We start from the raw sequence: 13950 nt of genomic DNA, 5'->3' as shown, positions 1-13950 counted from the left end.
GTGATTATGTGTCAAATGAATGAAAGAATTCATTAATGAATAATAATGAATCGTGGGTATCCAACCAGTAACATTAGAATCCATATTCTCCAAACGGCAAGGCTTTCTTACAAGCCATCTTCAACACAGCCTCACTCCCTGAGTCACCCTCACTGTTACAGCCACACCTGCCCTCCCTGAAGCCTCCTAGAACTCTCTGAGACCTGGACATTCCAGCCCTGGATACCATGATGAGGAATGCAGGACACATCTGAAAGCCAGATAGGCACACATTACAAAGGCCAACACGAAGACCCTGTCCTTGGCTGGTCTTTTTTTTTAACCTCTAACTTCCTGGAGAAGTTCACAGACCAGGGTGGAAGCAGAATAACCAAGGGCACAGGCATGTTCTGAAATCAGACTGGTGTCTTTTTAACCTCTCCTTGCTGCTACATAGCTGAATAGTAAGAGCCAAGATGGAGGGACCACAGAGCGTCACCTCAAAGCAGACAGCCAGGGAAGAGGGAATCAGCCTGCCGGCTGTCTCTGCTAAAGGTCTGACCCTCAGCCTGGCCCCTCCATGCTGCCAGAGCCACGTGCCGAAGCTGAGTCCAGGACAGGGAAGAGACCTAGGAAGCCAGAGCCATCTGCGCCGCAGAGGGGGCGGAGGAGAAGCTGGGCCTGACCCACTGGTCACACTCACTCTGTCCAGCCAGGATCTCTGGAATCTGACTGCAGGGGAGAGCACCAGGGTGTGGGGGACAAGCCTGAGTCTTGTACCCAGAGCGGAGACACAAGTCAGAATTGTAACATCAGAAGACCTTCTGGAGGTCGTCCATTCCAGCCTCCTAGCCCAGAAATCAGTAAACTTTTCCTGTAAAGTGTCAGGTAGTAAATATATTTTACACTTTTCTGGCCACAGTCTCTGTCTGAATATTCACCTTTGTTTTTCTTCTTTTTTTTACAACCCTTTTGAAACTTTAAAATTGTTCTTAGCTTTTGGGCCTTACAAAAAGAAATCGAGGGCCAGATCTGCCAACCCCTGTGGGACCTAGCCCATGCTAGACTGCTTCTCTGGTACCTCTGATAAGTGGTCCCTCGTGTGACAAATTCTTGCCTCCTCACCATAAACTGGAATTTAATCATCTGCTGTTGAACTCTTGTAAGGGATTCTCTAGCCTAAAAAGGCTGATATGAGTTTCCATGGATAGATGTTCTGAAATCAGACAGTCCTGAGAAAAATGCACTGCCAACTACCACCAGTGCCCCTGGGACAGTGGCACCTGAGGCCCTGTGAGTGCCAAATGGCCTTCTCCAATAACCCACAGTTCCCAGCTGAGTTCAGGAGAAGGCTAGCAGTCCTCCTGTGAATAGGAGAGTGTGCCTGGTCCTGGGGCTGTGGCGGTTGCAAGAGGGCTTAAAACCAAGCCTTCCATGTACCCTGGAAAATATCAGCTAAGCTTCACAACAGTGTGAGGGAATCTTAACAAAGTCCCTCTCCTAGCTGCCACTTGGATTTGAGGAGAGGTAATTTAGAAGAAAAGGAAGATAAAAGAAAATAGGCATTGAACGTTAGAGGTCTTCATTTACCTAGGTATTCTTGAGGATGGGTGTCCACTCTGTGTTCCTTTTAAGTCTCACCGTTTCCTTCAGGAGGCTCTCTCCAGTCTTTTCTCACCATCTTCTTCCACTCACTCTCCCCTTGCTCTTTCTCCAGCTGTCCTTCCCAGTTGGGCTCAGCTCCCGGGGGCAAGCAGGAACTTGCTTTTATAAGCAGCCCCCTCTTCTCTTGGTCTGCTTCCCAGCTTGTATGCCCACCCTCTTCCATGTACAGGGCAGAACCTGCATTCAGAGATGGGGGAGTATTCCAGCCTTGAAGCTCAGCTCCTGTTCTTGTTGCTCAGATTGACCTCTGTGTCTTCTCCAGGTCAGGCAAGACCTTCAGGAAGGCTCCCAGATTGTATATGGGAGTTTACTTGTTAGTTTTCTAACAAATGAACATCACCAATAGGTGATCCACCTTAGGCGGGTCAGGCCTGGGTTGCAACTCTCTCCCTCTCCAGACATAAGACTCTCAGAACCACTAGGGTGACACACGGTGGATTATTTCTCGTCACAGGGTTCCAATCACTTGACCCTCAAAGTGGGAGAGAATAGGAGATGAGGGAGCTTCTTCTAAGCCTTATCTACTACAGGAGAGAATATAGTGGCAAAGATAACCCCAGGGGACACTGTACCAACCACTTTACAGATGTCAATCTGACTTCACAACAATCCATGTGTGTGCTACTATCATCTTTATGTCGCCGGTGAGAAAACAGCAGCACAGGGATGGTTAAGAAACTAATCCAAGTTCACACAGAGAGTGAGTGGCAGAGTTGGGGTCTGAACACAGCCTGGGTGCCATCCTGAGAGTCTCCTTCAGGAGATGGTGCCTGGGCAGAGATCTGAAGGATCATTAGGAATTACATCCAGGTGAAGCAGTGAGGAGAGAGTCTTCTAGGTGGGAGAACAAAGACAGTGAGGCAACAGCTTGTGTCACACTTTCATTTCAGGTGGATGGTACTGGTGGCTGAAAGACGGACTGAAATGAGAGCAAGTGACCCTTCAGGAAACTTTTTGTTCATTTGGAAGGTGACAGGTCAGATAAAGGCTGGCAGGGACAGAGCTAGAAAAGGAGTATATTTGAGGAGATAAAAAAAATCAGCAGGACTTGATGGTAGCAATTTGTTGGGTTTCATTTATTTACTCAGCAGATATGTAAGGAGTACTCACTGTATGCTCAGCAGTATGATAGAGGAACTGTGTGTACAATGTTTAACAGCATATTTACGATTCTGACTCTGTGGGACTTACAGTTCAAGCTGGGGCCCAAAGGAAGGGCTTCAGGGTTTGCTGAAGTTTCCATTAGGGGAGGTGGATTTCCTCAAACCAAAGTGACCAATTAGTTGTGGGTGCAATCACTCCAGTGGGGCTTGAACAGCATCTTACGGAAGTAAAATAGAATCTATCAGGGTGATTTGAATGGGAAAAGTGTGACTTGAAGGGAAAGAACAATTTTCCCAAGTTTTGTTTGTCACATATGTGCAAGATGTTCTGAATCAATACGTGCAATGTACTTCTCATTGAGGGTCAAGTATAACAAGAAAAAAAGAAAAAAAAAAAACTTGTAAAATTTCGGGTGAAGGATGACCACACATCTGTAACTCTGTAGTCCTTGAAGGAACTCATCATGTCTTACTTTTTGTTGTTGTTGTTGTTGTTCCTGTAACGTGGATGGATAAATGAATGGATGGGTTATGCATGCATATGATAGTTGGACGGGTAGGTGGATGGGTGAAAAATGAATATATAGTTGGGTGGGTGGAGGGATGCATGCATGCATACATAAATAGGTGAGTAAATGGAAAGATTATGGATGGAGGCGAAAGGATGTACAGAAGTCGGTGTAGGTCATGCTGAGTCTGAGGCATCTGGGGCGTCTGAATGTAGGTAACAGGGAAAAAGAGAATTGGTTTGAAGTGGCAAGCTGGAAACACCCAAGTCTCCACGCGATATTCTTAAACCTCACCACCGCTCTGCAGCACTGGGAGCTCGACCCCGCCGGGTTCCTACAGACCACGGCCCCGAGCGCCGCCGCGGGAAAGGAGTCCTCCCTACCACACAGGCCTCTGGGTAGAAGGGCCGGAAGTACACGAACGCACAAGAGAGTGGCCGCACGGCTCCCCACTCTTCTGCCTCCCTTCGGGATACCGGCTCTCCTGAGTAGCTGCTGGGCCCTCTGGGTGTGGCTGATTAGAGCGCTCAGTGGCTGAAATTGATTCTCTCCCCACCTGCGCCCATTCTCACCAGGCTGTCTTTCCTCTCTGGGGTGGCTAAATGGGAAGCAGGGGCTCCGGCGGGCCCTGCGCCTGGGGCACCATAGAGACTTAATCCTCCGTCAGCCCAGTCCGCCCCCTCCCGAGTGTGGGTTAGCGCGCCTACGTCATTTTCCGTCGCCTCGGGCTGTGTGAGGAGCGCCGGCTTTTGAGGAGGGCGCCGCCAGGTCAGGCAAACCTGGAGGGAGGCGAGAAAGTAGTGGGACCTGAGTTTGCAAGCTGAGTAGCTAAGGGAAGTGGGGACTGCAGCTTGGTTCTGCCCCTCACTGTCCTCAGAGTCCAGGCCTGGGGCCTTCGCTCCTAAAGCTGGGAAGAGGCTGAGAGGAGCAAGGCTTCTCTGAGGGCCCGAGGAGGGAGAGCAGGGTTGGGGACAGCTCTGGGGCGCGTCCCCCGCTCCTCAGCTCTGATCCACACTGGTCGGCAGCTCGTTAAAATGACTGGCTATGCCTCTACCCCCAACCCCACGCAGACCCTTCAGCAGGAAGCGGTGTGCGCCATCTGCCTGGATTACTTGAAGGATCCCGTGTCCATTGGCTGCGGGCACAACTTGTGCAGAGGGTGTGTGACCCAGCTGTGGGGCAAGGAAGATGACGAGGAAGACAGGGACGTAGAGGAAGATGAATGGGAGAACGAGGAGGACCACGAGGCGGTGGGGGCTGTCGGTGTATGGGACGATCCCATTCGAGAAGTTTTATACCGGGGGAATGCTGACAAGTTGTTGTTCGAGGACCAAGAGGATGATGAACTCTGGGTCGGTGACGGTGGCATAAGGAATTGGGACATGGATTATGTGTGGGGCCAGGAGGAAGAAGAGGAGGAATATAGACTGTTACCTGGGAGGCTTGAGACATGACCTGAGAATTGACGTCTACCCCGAAGAAGAGGAGACATTGGAAGAATGCGATGAGGACGATAAAGAGCTGTATCGACACCCACCTGCCTCCTCCCCCGGCCCCTCCATGGCTGTTCACCTGCCCCCGGTGCCTCAAGAGCTTTACCCGTCGCAGCTTTCGTCCCAACTTGTAGCTGGCCAACGTGGTCCAGATAATTCGCCAGATGTGCCCCACTCCTAATAAAGGGAGCCAGGGAAATGATCAGGGCATCTGCTCCAAACACCAAGAAGCCTTCAAGCACTTCTGTGAGGTGGACAAAGAGGCTATCCGTGTGGTGTGTCGAGAATCCAGGAGCCACAGACAGCACAGTGTGGTGCCACTGGAGGAAGTGGTGCAGGAGTACAAGGTGAGCAGCATGAGGGAATACGGGGATTTGAAGGGAGTGGAGAAGAAACAAGGGGAGCTGGGAGAGATGGGCACTGGGTAGTTGAACCTCTTATTTTTAAGGGATGGGGGGCATGGTGGAGAGAGATGGGCATATATGGACAAAGGAGACATTGGCTGAGGCAACTGGCTTCCCCAGAGGAAGCTGAGCAAAGATACTACGACAGCAACCTGGAGCTGCCACTGTTGTTACTCCCTTTCAGTCTGCCCAAGTATAAGGGGGTGTAAGTGACAGACCCCCTAGTACTTAAATTTCCTTCTGGTGTGCGTCCTGAATCCATACCTGGCTAGGACACTAGGAACCTTAATACACAGGAATGGAAAACCACAGTACTTGTAGATGATAGACATTTAGGAGTTCAGCACAAGCAATGGCAAAACAGAGAACTAGTATTAGACCAAAATGCCAGGTGTGAGTCTTGGACTAATAAGAGCAACTGGACACACCTCCCTCCTAAAGTCGGGGGTTGCTTCCTCACTTTCAGTAGGGTCCATTTCCCCTGTAGAGAAAGGCAGAAGACATAAACATCCTTGATGGATCAGAATAAACCTCCTGTCCTGATCACTTTCCTTTCCTGGTATTTTAACGTAGTGGAAGGAGTAAAGGATTTAGGATCAGATGACCTGGCTCTGCCATTTACTGTCTAATCCTGGGCAAGTCTTACCCTCTTAGCTTTACTTTTTCCCTAGGCTTGTTAAGATTGAAAGAGATCATATACATGAAAGTATTTTATAAACCATACGGCACTAAAGAGATGTTTGTTTCTTTGACTTTCTCCTAATTTCCTTTAATTTCTTTGGGTTCTGATTTGGTTAATGCCTTGCTTTCTAGCCTTGATCTGACTATTAGAGAAATGTCTCAATGTGAAAAAGCCTAGGTGGATGTGACTCCTAGCAGGACCCAAGGAAGGAGAGGTTGTCTTCAGGCCTGTAAAATTCTTAATTGTATATTTAGTAGCAGCTGCTCATGACTCAGTAGGGCTTTACAGTTTATAAAATGTATTTTCTCATATTCTCCTACAGCAGTTTTCAAACTGTGGGTTTTGACCAATTAGTTGGCCAAAAAATAAATGGGTTATGCCCCCAGCATTATTTCTAAATGAAACAGAAAATAGCAGAATGCATGGGATCATAGTAAGGGTAAGTATTGTTTTATGAAACTTTTAAATTATATGTACACAGGTGTATACTTGGTCTCAAAGTAAAGTGTACTGCTTACTCTGAGTTGCAGTCAAAACACAAACAGAACACTGCTCTGCAGGCATTATATACTAGATATTATCACCCCCATTTCGCAGTCACTATTGGTAAGTGCACAGTTAAGACACATATCTTAACTACAAACCACTGCGAAGTCCATCATATTAATATGACTATAAGGATAAACTTTAGTACCCCAGGGTCATAATTAAGTTTGCCTTATGTTAGAAAATATGCCCTATTCTTCTGGGTTTTAGGACTTTGAAGCTGAGGGGAGGAGGTGTCCTTCCATTCCTCCGCTAGGATTTTCTAGAAAGGATTTTGAAACCAAGATTTTAATTGAACGTCAATTTAGACAAGAGAAAAGAGGTAGTTTCTTCATGAGGAGAGGCCAGAAACACCCACTTGGAACCGGAGAAGTTACACATTAGTAAGTATAAACAGCAAAACCAAGTTAAATAGAGGATAATCCTTTCCAAAATACATAATATTTAAAAGAAAATAAAACTTTTATTTTCAAACATATACCAGAACTTAGGTATATGGTGCTGCCCAATACAGGAATTACACTGAAGATGTAAATATTGTTATTTTGTCAAAGTTATCTATAAACCGATAGTAACTGACATATTCTTTCATTCTTTATACATAGTTCATGGTTTTGTCACTTCCTTTCATTGGTAAACAGACATGCACTGTTATAGTACCATAATTTAGAATCTTACTAAACAAAACTCTCACCAGAATAGTTAACACTATATGGAACTATTTTTGTATAAAGGTTTATTTAATATGCTATACATTATCCACTGCACAGTTCTCGTTACATTAAATTCTCTCTTGTCAGCTACTAATTCAACAAAATTTTAATCTGCTTTGGAGGTGACCAAGGTTTTTTGGTTTTAGGGACTATGCTGTTTTAGGGAGTTGTTACTCACGGGCTCAAGGAATAGGTCAGTGATTCTCAGGAACAGGAAAGAACGGCATTCTCCCCCCCACCCCACATTATATCAGCATTGCAGGGTATGGGGAGAGTTACAGTTTATAAAATCAGATTTAGTATTATAATGTTAAAAAGAAAAAATATTTAATTTTTCTTAATATAGGAAATAAATTGGAAAGAATTCCTTGGCTGGTAGGAACACAGAGAAAGTAGAGTAAGAAGCATTCAGAGTAAAGCCTATAATCAATGAGGTGTATGACAGGTTGGGTACCCAGAGATGTTTGTGGTGGATATGGTGCCATTTATACTGCTATTTCTGTTGCATATCCAGGACAGTTACATTGTTTTGAGGTCAATGTTTTTAAAGTTTAGTTTTGTATAAGAAGAGGCTTTTTAGCTCCGAAAACTTTTACTTATTTACATCTTCCATTTTATCCATCCCATGAGTTAGAGTTCTCCTTGGCTCTTCAAGCTAGAATCAGAGGATTATGAAAGTAAGATCATTTAGACTGAGTGAGGGCACCATTAAATGGTGTCAGGTTTTAGGCGGCAGACAGGTGTATAAAAAGAAAATGAAAAAACATTTCACTTATTGAGGCTCAGGCATAACTGGATGCCTGTATTGCCTGGCCACCCACTGCCGCCAATATAGGGCAATAAAATCTTCGTCGCTCTGCAAAAGGGACCAGATGCTTCCAGCATCATTACTCCTTGTTTTTCTGTTTTCTCCTTTGAGGTAGCTAAAGATGGCAGCCAAAAAAATGTTTGAGGCTTATATTAAGTATATAGTCATGTATGATGCAGAAGATAGGGTCAGCTTTTTCACTTATCTGAAAGTGATGGGCAGTGACACATGCCAAACACTGTTAAATGTGTGCCACTAACAACAGTGGAGTGTTCTGCAAAGCACAATTCTCTGCAGTTTTAAGATTGGACAGTATGGGAGTATTAACAGGAATCTTCGAAGGCCATGAAAGCTTATTATTAAATAGCCCTTTTAATTGCAAAGGAGAAAAAAATGGAGAAACTTACGAAGTCTTGCATTCCGGGTACTGCCACAACTTTGAGAGGAAACTGAACTCCAGAATTTCTTCATCTACTTCTGTGTCTGAACTGATTGACTGAGCACATCAAATGTCAGGTTTTAAAAAACATCAGCTCATCCTTCTTTGCTATTAGTTGAGATGAATCTGCTGATGAAGAAAATTGTGCTTTGCTTATGTTCAGATTAAGGCTTTAAAAACTGTGGATGTGCTATTTTCACTAAGCCGAGTACTTGACCACTAAAGAAAGTATTTTTTGAAGTTGTATCAAGTGAACTGAGTTGTAGGAAAAGTTACAGGAGTCTATGGTGGTGCTACAGTAATGGCATGTTTTAGATCTGGGTTTTTGTCAAAAATTGAAGAAAACTGGCATTCAAGATGTGCTGCAGCAGTCACCCCCAAGCATTGACTTCCATCAGTCTGCCCGTAATGTACTGGAAATCTTCAGCCTTGCTGTCAGCATAACTGTTGTGAAAAACAGTACATTTGATCCCAGTTTGCGTTGGTTTTTGAAGATCTCAATGCTGTTCAGTGTTTTCTGTCACATACTGAAGTTCCTTGGTTGTCAGCTTAATTCAGCTGAATTTATGGACAGAACAGCTGATCTTGGAGCACCAATGAAAAAGAATCTCTACTTTAAAATTTCAAAAACTAAAACTTTCAGTAGAATTTAACACTTTGAAGCTTAAAATACCCTGACCCTGAAATGTCAAGAAGCAAATACCAACATCATTGCTCGTTATGAAATATGCTAAGCACTTGCCAAAAAGACAGCTACAGATAGCAAACTCATACTAAAAATGTCTTAATATTCCTGGCCGACCTTTCGAGAACCAGATTGATGAATATTATTTCCAGGAGAAAAAAAAAAATCCAAAACTATTTTGGGTGATATGTTCTTGACCTTGTTCTTAAAACCTACCTGTGGCAGCTTTTGGGAAGAATGTGTTTCACAATGATGTTAAATCCTCACTGGGAGAACTTCACGTGGAGCTGGTGGAATTCAAAGTCTTGACTGTTTTGACCAGAGACTTCAAGATAAATACTCTAGAGAAATTGGGATGTACAATGTCTATAAACAGATAAGAAGATTTTAATCCATTTCGTTATTCTACTTTCTCCTTACAGCTTAAAGCTTTTCTCTCTCTCTTTTTTGTTTTTTTGGTATAACTATCTACGGAGAAAAAACTGCAAGAGGATTGTCAAAGCAGCTTGTATTTTGCTGCATCTTCTGCACCACCCAAGAAAGAAAAGTTAAGGCTTAACAATGACATGGTTATTACATCATCTGAATAAATTTCTTGCCTTCTAAAACTCCCATTGCTTTGATTAATTTTAGTCATGAAACTTAATTTTGAAATGTTAAATAACACTGAAGGAGGGAGAATATGAGATATTAAGGTATATGGAAAGTAAAGGTGTGGGTTACAAAAACATGGAGGAAAACATATATATATATATGTATATATCCATATCCACCAGATGCTCATCTGTTTACTGAATGTCTTCCCCACTGGGTGCAGCTGTTGACCGCTGTATCCCAAGTCAGATAAACTGTTTAAACTTGCTCCTCTCCTCTTCAGTGGCTGTACCCTGGACCTCATCTTCACACAGACTTGCTACACATCTGAAATACTCAGCTCCAATTGCACCGTAACCTTAGCTCTTAGCATTCTAGTGCAGTTAAACACACTCTAGTTATACCTGCCCTTCATCTCCTTATGGAGGCCACTGTTCCACTGACTCCTAGTTTTTTTCTTTCCCAATTTATCAGACACTTGCTAGCCTTACTTACTACCCTACTGAGCCTGGACCTCATGATTAGTCTTGGCATAAAAACTGATCCATGTTGTGGTCTAGACCAGAGTTTCTCAACCTCAGTGCTATTGACATTTTGAGTGAGGTAATTCTTTGCTTGAGGTGTGTTTTGGGGTGGAGGGGCAGGGGGATGTCCTACGCTTTTAGAGATGCTTAGCAGCATCCCTTGACTCTCTTCGCTAGACGTCTGTAGCATTCCTCCACCAGCTGTGACAATCACAGATGTCTCTAGACACTGCCAAATGTCTTGGGGAGTGGGGTGCAAAAACATCCCCGGTTGAGAACCACTGGTCTAGACTCAGTGAAAGTGGTCACATCCAGAGATGTGCCATTACTAGCTTCACTTGGGCCTGATAGACAGTGCCTGGCACGGATGTTTAGAAAAGCTCAGTGGAAGAATAGCTTCACCTAGCTGGAATTTTATTGAATGTAGTCTTAGCAGCAGTGAATTAACTGATACGATCCCACTTCTCCCAGCTCTTGGCACACAGATGGCAGGATCAGCAAACCTTTTTTTTAAACATTGGAGCTGCCTATATCACTGCCATCAAGGACTGTGACAGACAAAGCAGTACATGAAATTAAGACCTAGAAACTGAGTAATAAAAGGCAATCGCTTCAGCTATTTCTCAGTTTCAACAGGGCCATAAGGCAATTGTTTGTTTCAGTTTTTTAAGTATTATTTGGATCCCTGGAGGTCACACCCTCTTTCTGCCTGCCATTTCCTGGCATATAAAATCCCTTCTCTCCCCTATAGCGAAGGACGGAATTTCTCAGCAGGCTCTGGTTATTTAACCCAAGTGTGAACAGGGAAGATTACCTCCTCCTCAGCCCTGGATATCCTGGAGTGAGCTCGCTAGCCTCAAAGTTCCATTTCAACATAATCTCCCAGCCCTGGTTCATATGAAATCCTCTTCCTGGTAAAAAGCTGAGAACAGGCACCCTGAGTCACCTTTTGTCTCTCCCTACCACCCAATGCTGCTTTACATCCTTTAACAAGAAGCCAGAAGCTTGCCTTCTGCTGGCATTTCTTAAAGTCCTGCCTCGGGTACCTGCCCAGATCATGCCCACTTCCACAGCCTCTGATTCTGCACATTTGCTAAAGCACGAAGGGTGTGGGGAACCCCACTGTCCCATCTCCCAGGTTAGACCCAATAGAATGCCTTAGTGGTTTTCTGGAGGACATACCTCAGATTTCTGCTTAAGATAGACAAGGAATCGTTTTCAAGAGACATTAAGAAAAATGGCATGTGATTCCTTTGTAAGATCTGTTGATTTAATGCCACATCCCCACCTCTCACTAGGAATAGACAGAACCTGTAATTACACTCTCATGTTTACTTGTCTCCAACCTTTTTGAACTTAATTCTTTAGGCCTCGGTCATTAAATAGCTTCTATATACAGGGCCTGATTCTAGACCCTGGAGTGAAGGAGGCAGGGTAGAGATGTATTGGAAGAGGTGTTCAAGCCCTCACTCCTAAGGCCTTTGTAAGCCAGTCCTCTGTCCCTTCCTTCATAAGACTCCCATGATCCTCTTACAGACCCTACTGTCCAGCTTCTGACCTAGGCTTGTTTCTAGTCTTACTCCTCCAACCTAGTCTTCACTCTGACAACAAATGCCTTTCAGTAAAATCAAGTCTGGGCAGCAGAGAGATGAGATCATCCTAAAGAGACCACCCTGGGCTTCAGAACAAAATCCAGATTCCCGACTAGGGCTTCCTGCCAACCCTCTTAAAACCATCCCCCCTAAACTTGCACATGCAAACCCTTTGCACACCTCCTCCTCAAGCTGATCCCTCTGTCTGGAACACCCTCCCTTTAACTACCTGCCCTTAACTGCTCAGCCTGTGGGGCTGGCCACCAAGATTAGAATCTTCCACATGCCAAACCCTCTACGAGGTGCTGGGAGTGCAACATGTGAGCAGAAACAGCCCACTCTCTGTCCTTAGTGCACTGACAGGAAAGCTCTGAAGGATGCAAATGAGACCCAGACACACTGCACCACCAATATGACAGCAAGAAGTAAAGGAGCCTGACCTACATCTGAGGGCCACAGAAGGCTTCCCAGATTGGCCACCTGAGCAGAGCCTGAGGGAAGCTTAGATTTAACTAAGAAAAGGGGCTAGGGGGTGAGATATGGTGGGCCTTCCAGGCAGAACAATGTGTGTTCTATGGGGGAGAGAACTGATGAGCTGGAGGAACAAAGGAGGGCCAATGTAGCCACAAAACAGTATGGGGCATGCCAGCGCCAACCACACTGAATCTGCAGAGGGACAATAAAGCAGGCAAAGCCACCTGCCCAGGGCTGACAGCAGGCCCTCTGGTCCTGGGCGCACAACTTTCCCTCAGCCCTTCACCCACTACAGACAGAAGCCCTCACCTCAGCATTCAAGGGAAGAACAGTCTTACCTCTTAAATGATGGCAGGAGGGGACGGGGGCCTTTGCTCCTTGAGGTCTTGGGCCTCTGGCAGGAAGTCTAAGGGGCTCTTTCTAGTGTAAGTCCTGGGGGCTCCCAGAAAACAAATGGTGAGATACACTTCTTAGAAGAGCCTCTCCAATTTCTTCCTTGGGATTCTTACCTTGTGTGGAAAGGAGGTGGTGCCTGTGGGGACAGGGGGAAGATGGGGCAGCCCAGGGGCTCCTATGATGAATGGATGAGACCTCATTAAATTCTGGGCCAGGAGCGGTGGGCCCAGCCAGGACTGGTTCTGCCTACAGGGCATGGATGGCAGGGAGAAGTGGGAAGACAGCTTTCAGGAGAGCTTGAGTCTTCCCCAAAGGCCAGATGGGCGCCTTCAGCAGGTTGGCAAAAAGATGCCCTAGGTGAGAAGGGAAGGGGCCTGAGTTATGAAAGGCACACAGCCGATTCTCAAACTATCCTGCATTGGAGGGACATCGCCCTGCTGGAAGGGGCTGAGCTTCCTTTACTAACAGGGAATGAATCCACAGATTCCTCCAGGAGAGGAGTAAGGAATCCAGGCGGACCCCAAACCTGTACGCCTAGCAGGGAGCTGAAGGGGATGCCTGAGGAAAGCAGGCATGGATGGGGCTCAACTGCAGCAGGAGCGGGGCCAGAAAAGGCCGCTCCACTTCCCTCACCCTGTACCCATCCCCAGGGTTGAAGCAACACCTCCTTTAGCTCAGGATTTTCCTTCAGTGGCATTGTGGCCTATCTGAGTCCTCTCCAAGAGTGGAGAGGCCAGGTGGTGGTTGGAGGAAAACTTTGAAGTGGAAAGCCTGAATCCTGCAGGAGTCTAGTAGACCAGAAAGTCCACTACATTCCATTTTTCCCTGTCCTCACAGGACTCAGCTGGCTTACTCCTGGTGGGCTCCAGGGCAAAACCTGAATTCCTCCTTGGCCCCATAGGAGGGGGCGCCGCCAGAATGGTCTCAAGAGTAGATACCAGTGTGAGGAGAGGCCCATGGGACATGAAAGTCATTTTCCCAAATCTGGGTCCATAGGCAGGGCAGGGAGGTCTCTGGCAGAGGTGGGCTGAGGGACCCAGGAGGGTGGAGCACAGAAAGGTCCCATCTTTGAGCTGGGGTGAGGGACCTGGCAGGTTTGTGTAAAACCTGGTCTCCTGGCACCCTACCTCAGGGATGCTGATTCCACAGGGGTTCCCTGGACAAAGTTCAAGAAACAGAGCCGAATGACGTTTCTTGAGGGGGAAAAATGTAATAGTGTGATTGAGTGATGATATCTTTGGGGAGTGGAGGTAGAAAGTGGAGGAGTGAGTGTTCTTGAGGGCAGGGAGATTTTGCGCAGCACATCTCACATTCCACACTGAGATGCTCGTAAAACTGCTCATC

The 13950-nt window shown here is 46.0% G+C and overlaps 1 protein-coding gene and 1 long non-coding RNA gene across 2 annotated transcripts; one reads left to right on the top strand and one right to left on the bottom strand.

Moving 5' to 3' along the window:
- Positions 1 to 3873: 3873 nt before the first annotated feature.
- Positions 3874 to 7312, top strand: TRIM52 (tripartite motif containing 52). The gene is given in 4 exon segments (XM_032477249.1): positions 3874 to 4679; positions 4681 to 4782; positions 4784 to 5096; positions 6158 to 7312. Coding segments are annotated over 4 exon segments (828 nt in total). The 5' UTR covers positions 3874 to 4290; the 3' UTR covers positions 6182 to 7312.
- Positions 7101 to 9925, bottom strand: LOC116662811. Its single transcript, XR_004318898.1, has 2 exons — positions 8310 to 9925; positions 7101 to 7749 (listed from the first exon to the last, which is right to left on the bottom strand). It is a non-coding gene; the product is annotated as an uncharacterized LOC116662811 (long non-coding RNA).
- Positions 9926 to 13950: the final 4025 nt, after the last annotated feature.

Source organism: Camelus ferus, chromosome 3 (assembly GCF_009834535.1).
Source record: "Camelus ferus isolate YT-003-E chromosome 3, BCGSAC_Cfer_1.0, whole genome shotgun sequence".
In the NCBI taxonomy this organism is placed as follows: Eukaryota; Metazoa; Chordata; class Mammalia; order Artiodactyla; family Camelidae; genus Camelus; species Camelus ferus.
Note: the sequence above shows the minus strand (reverse complement) of the source record. Positions and strands in the feature narration are given on the sequence as shown.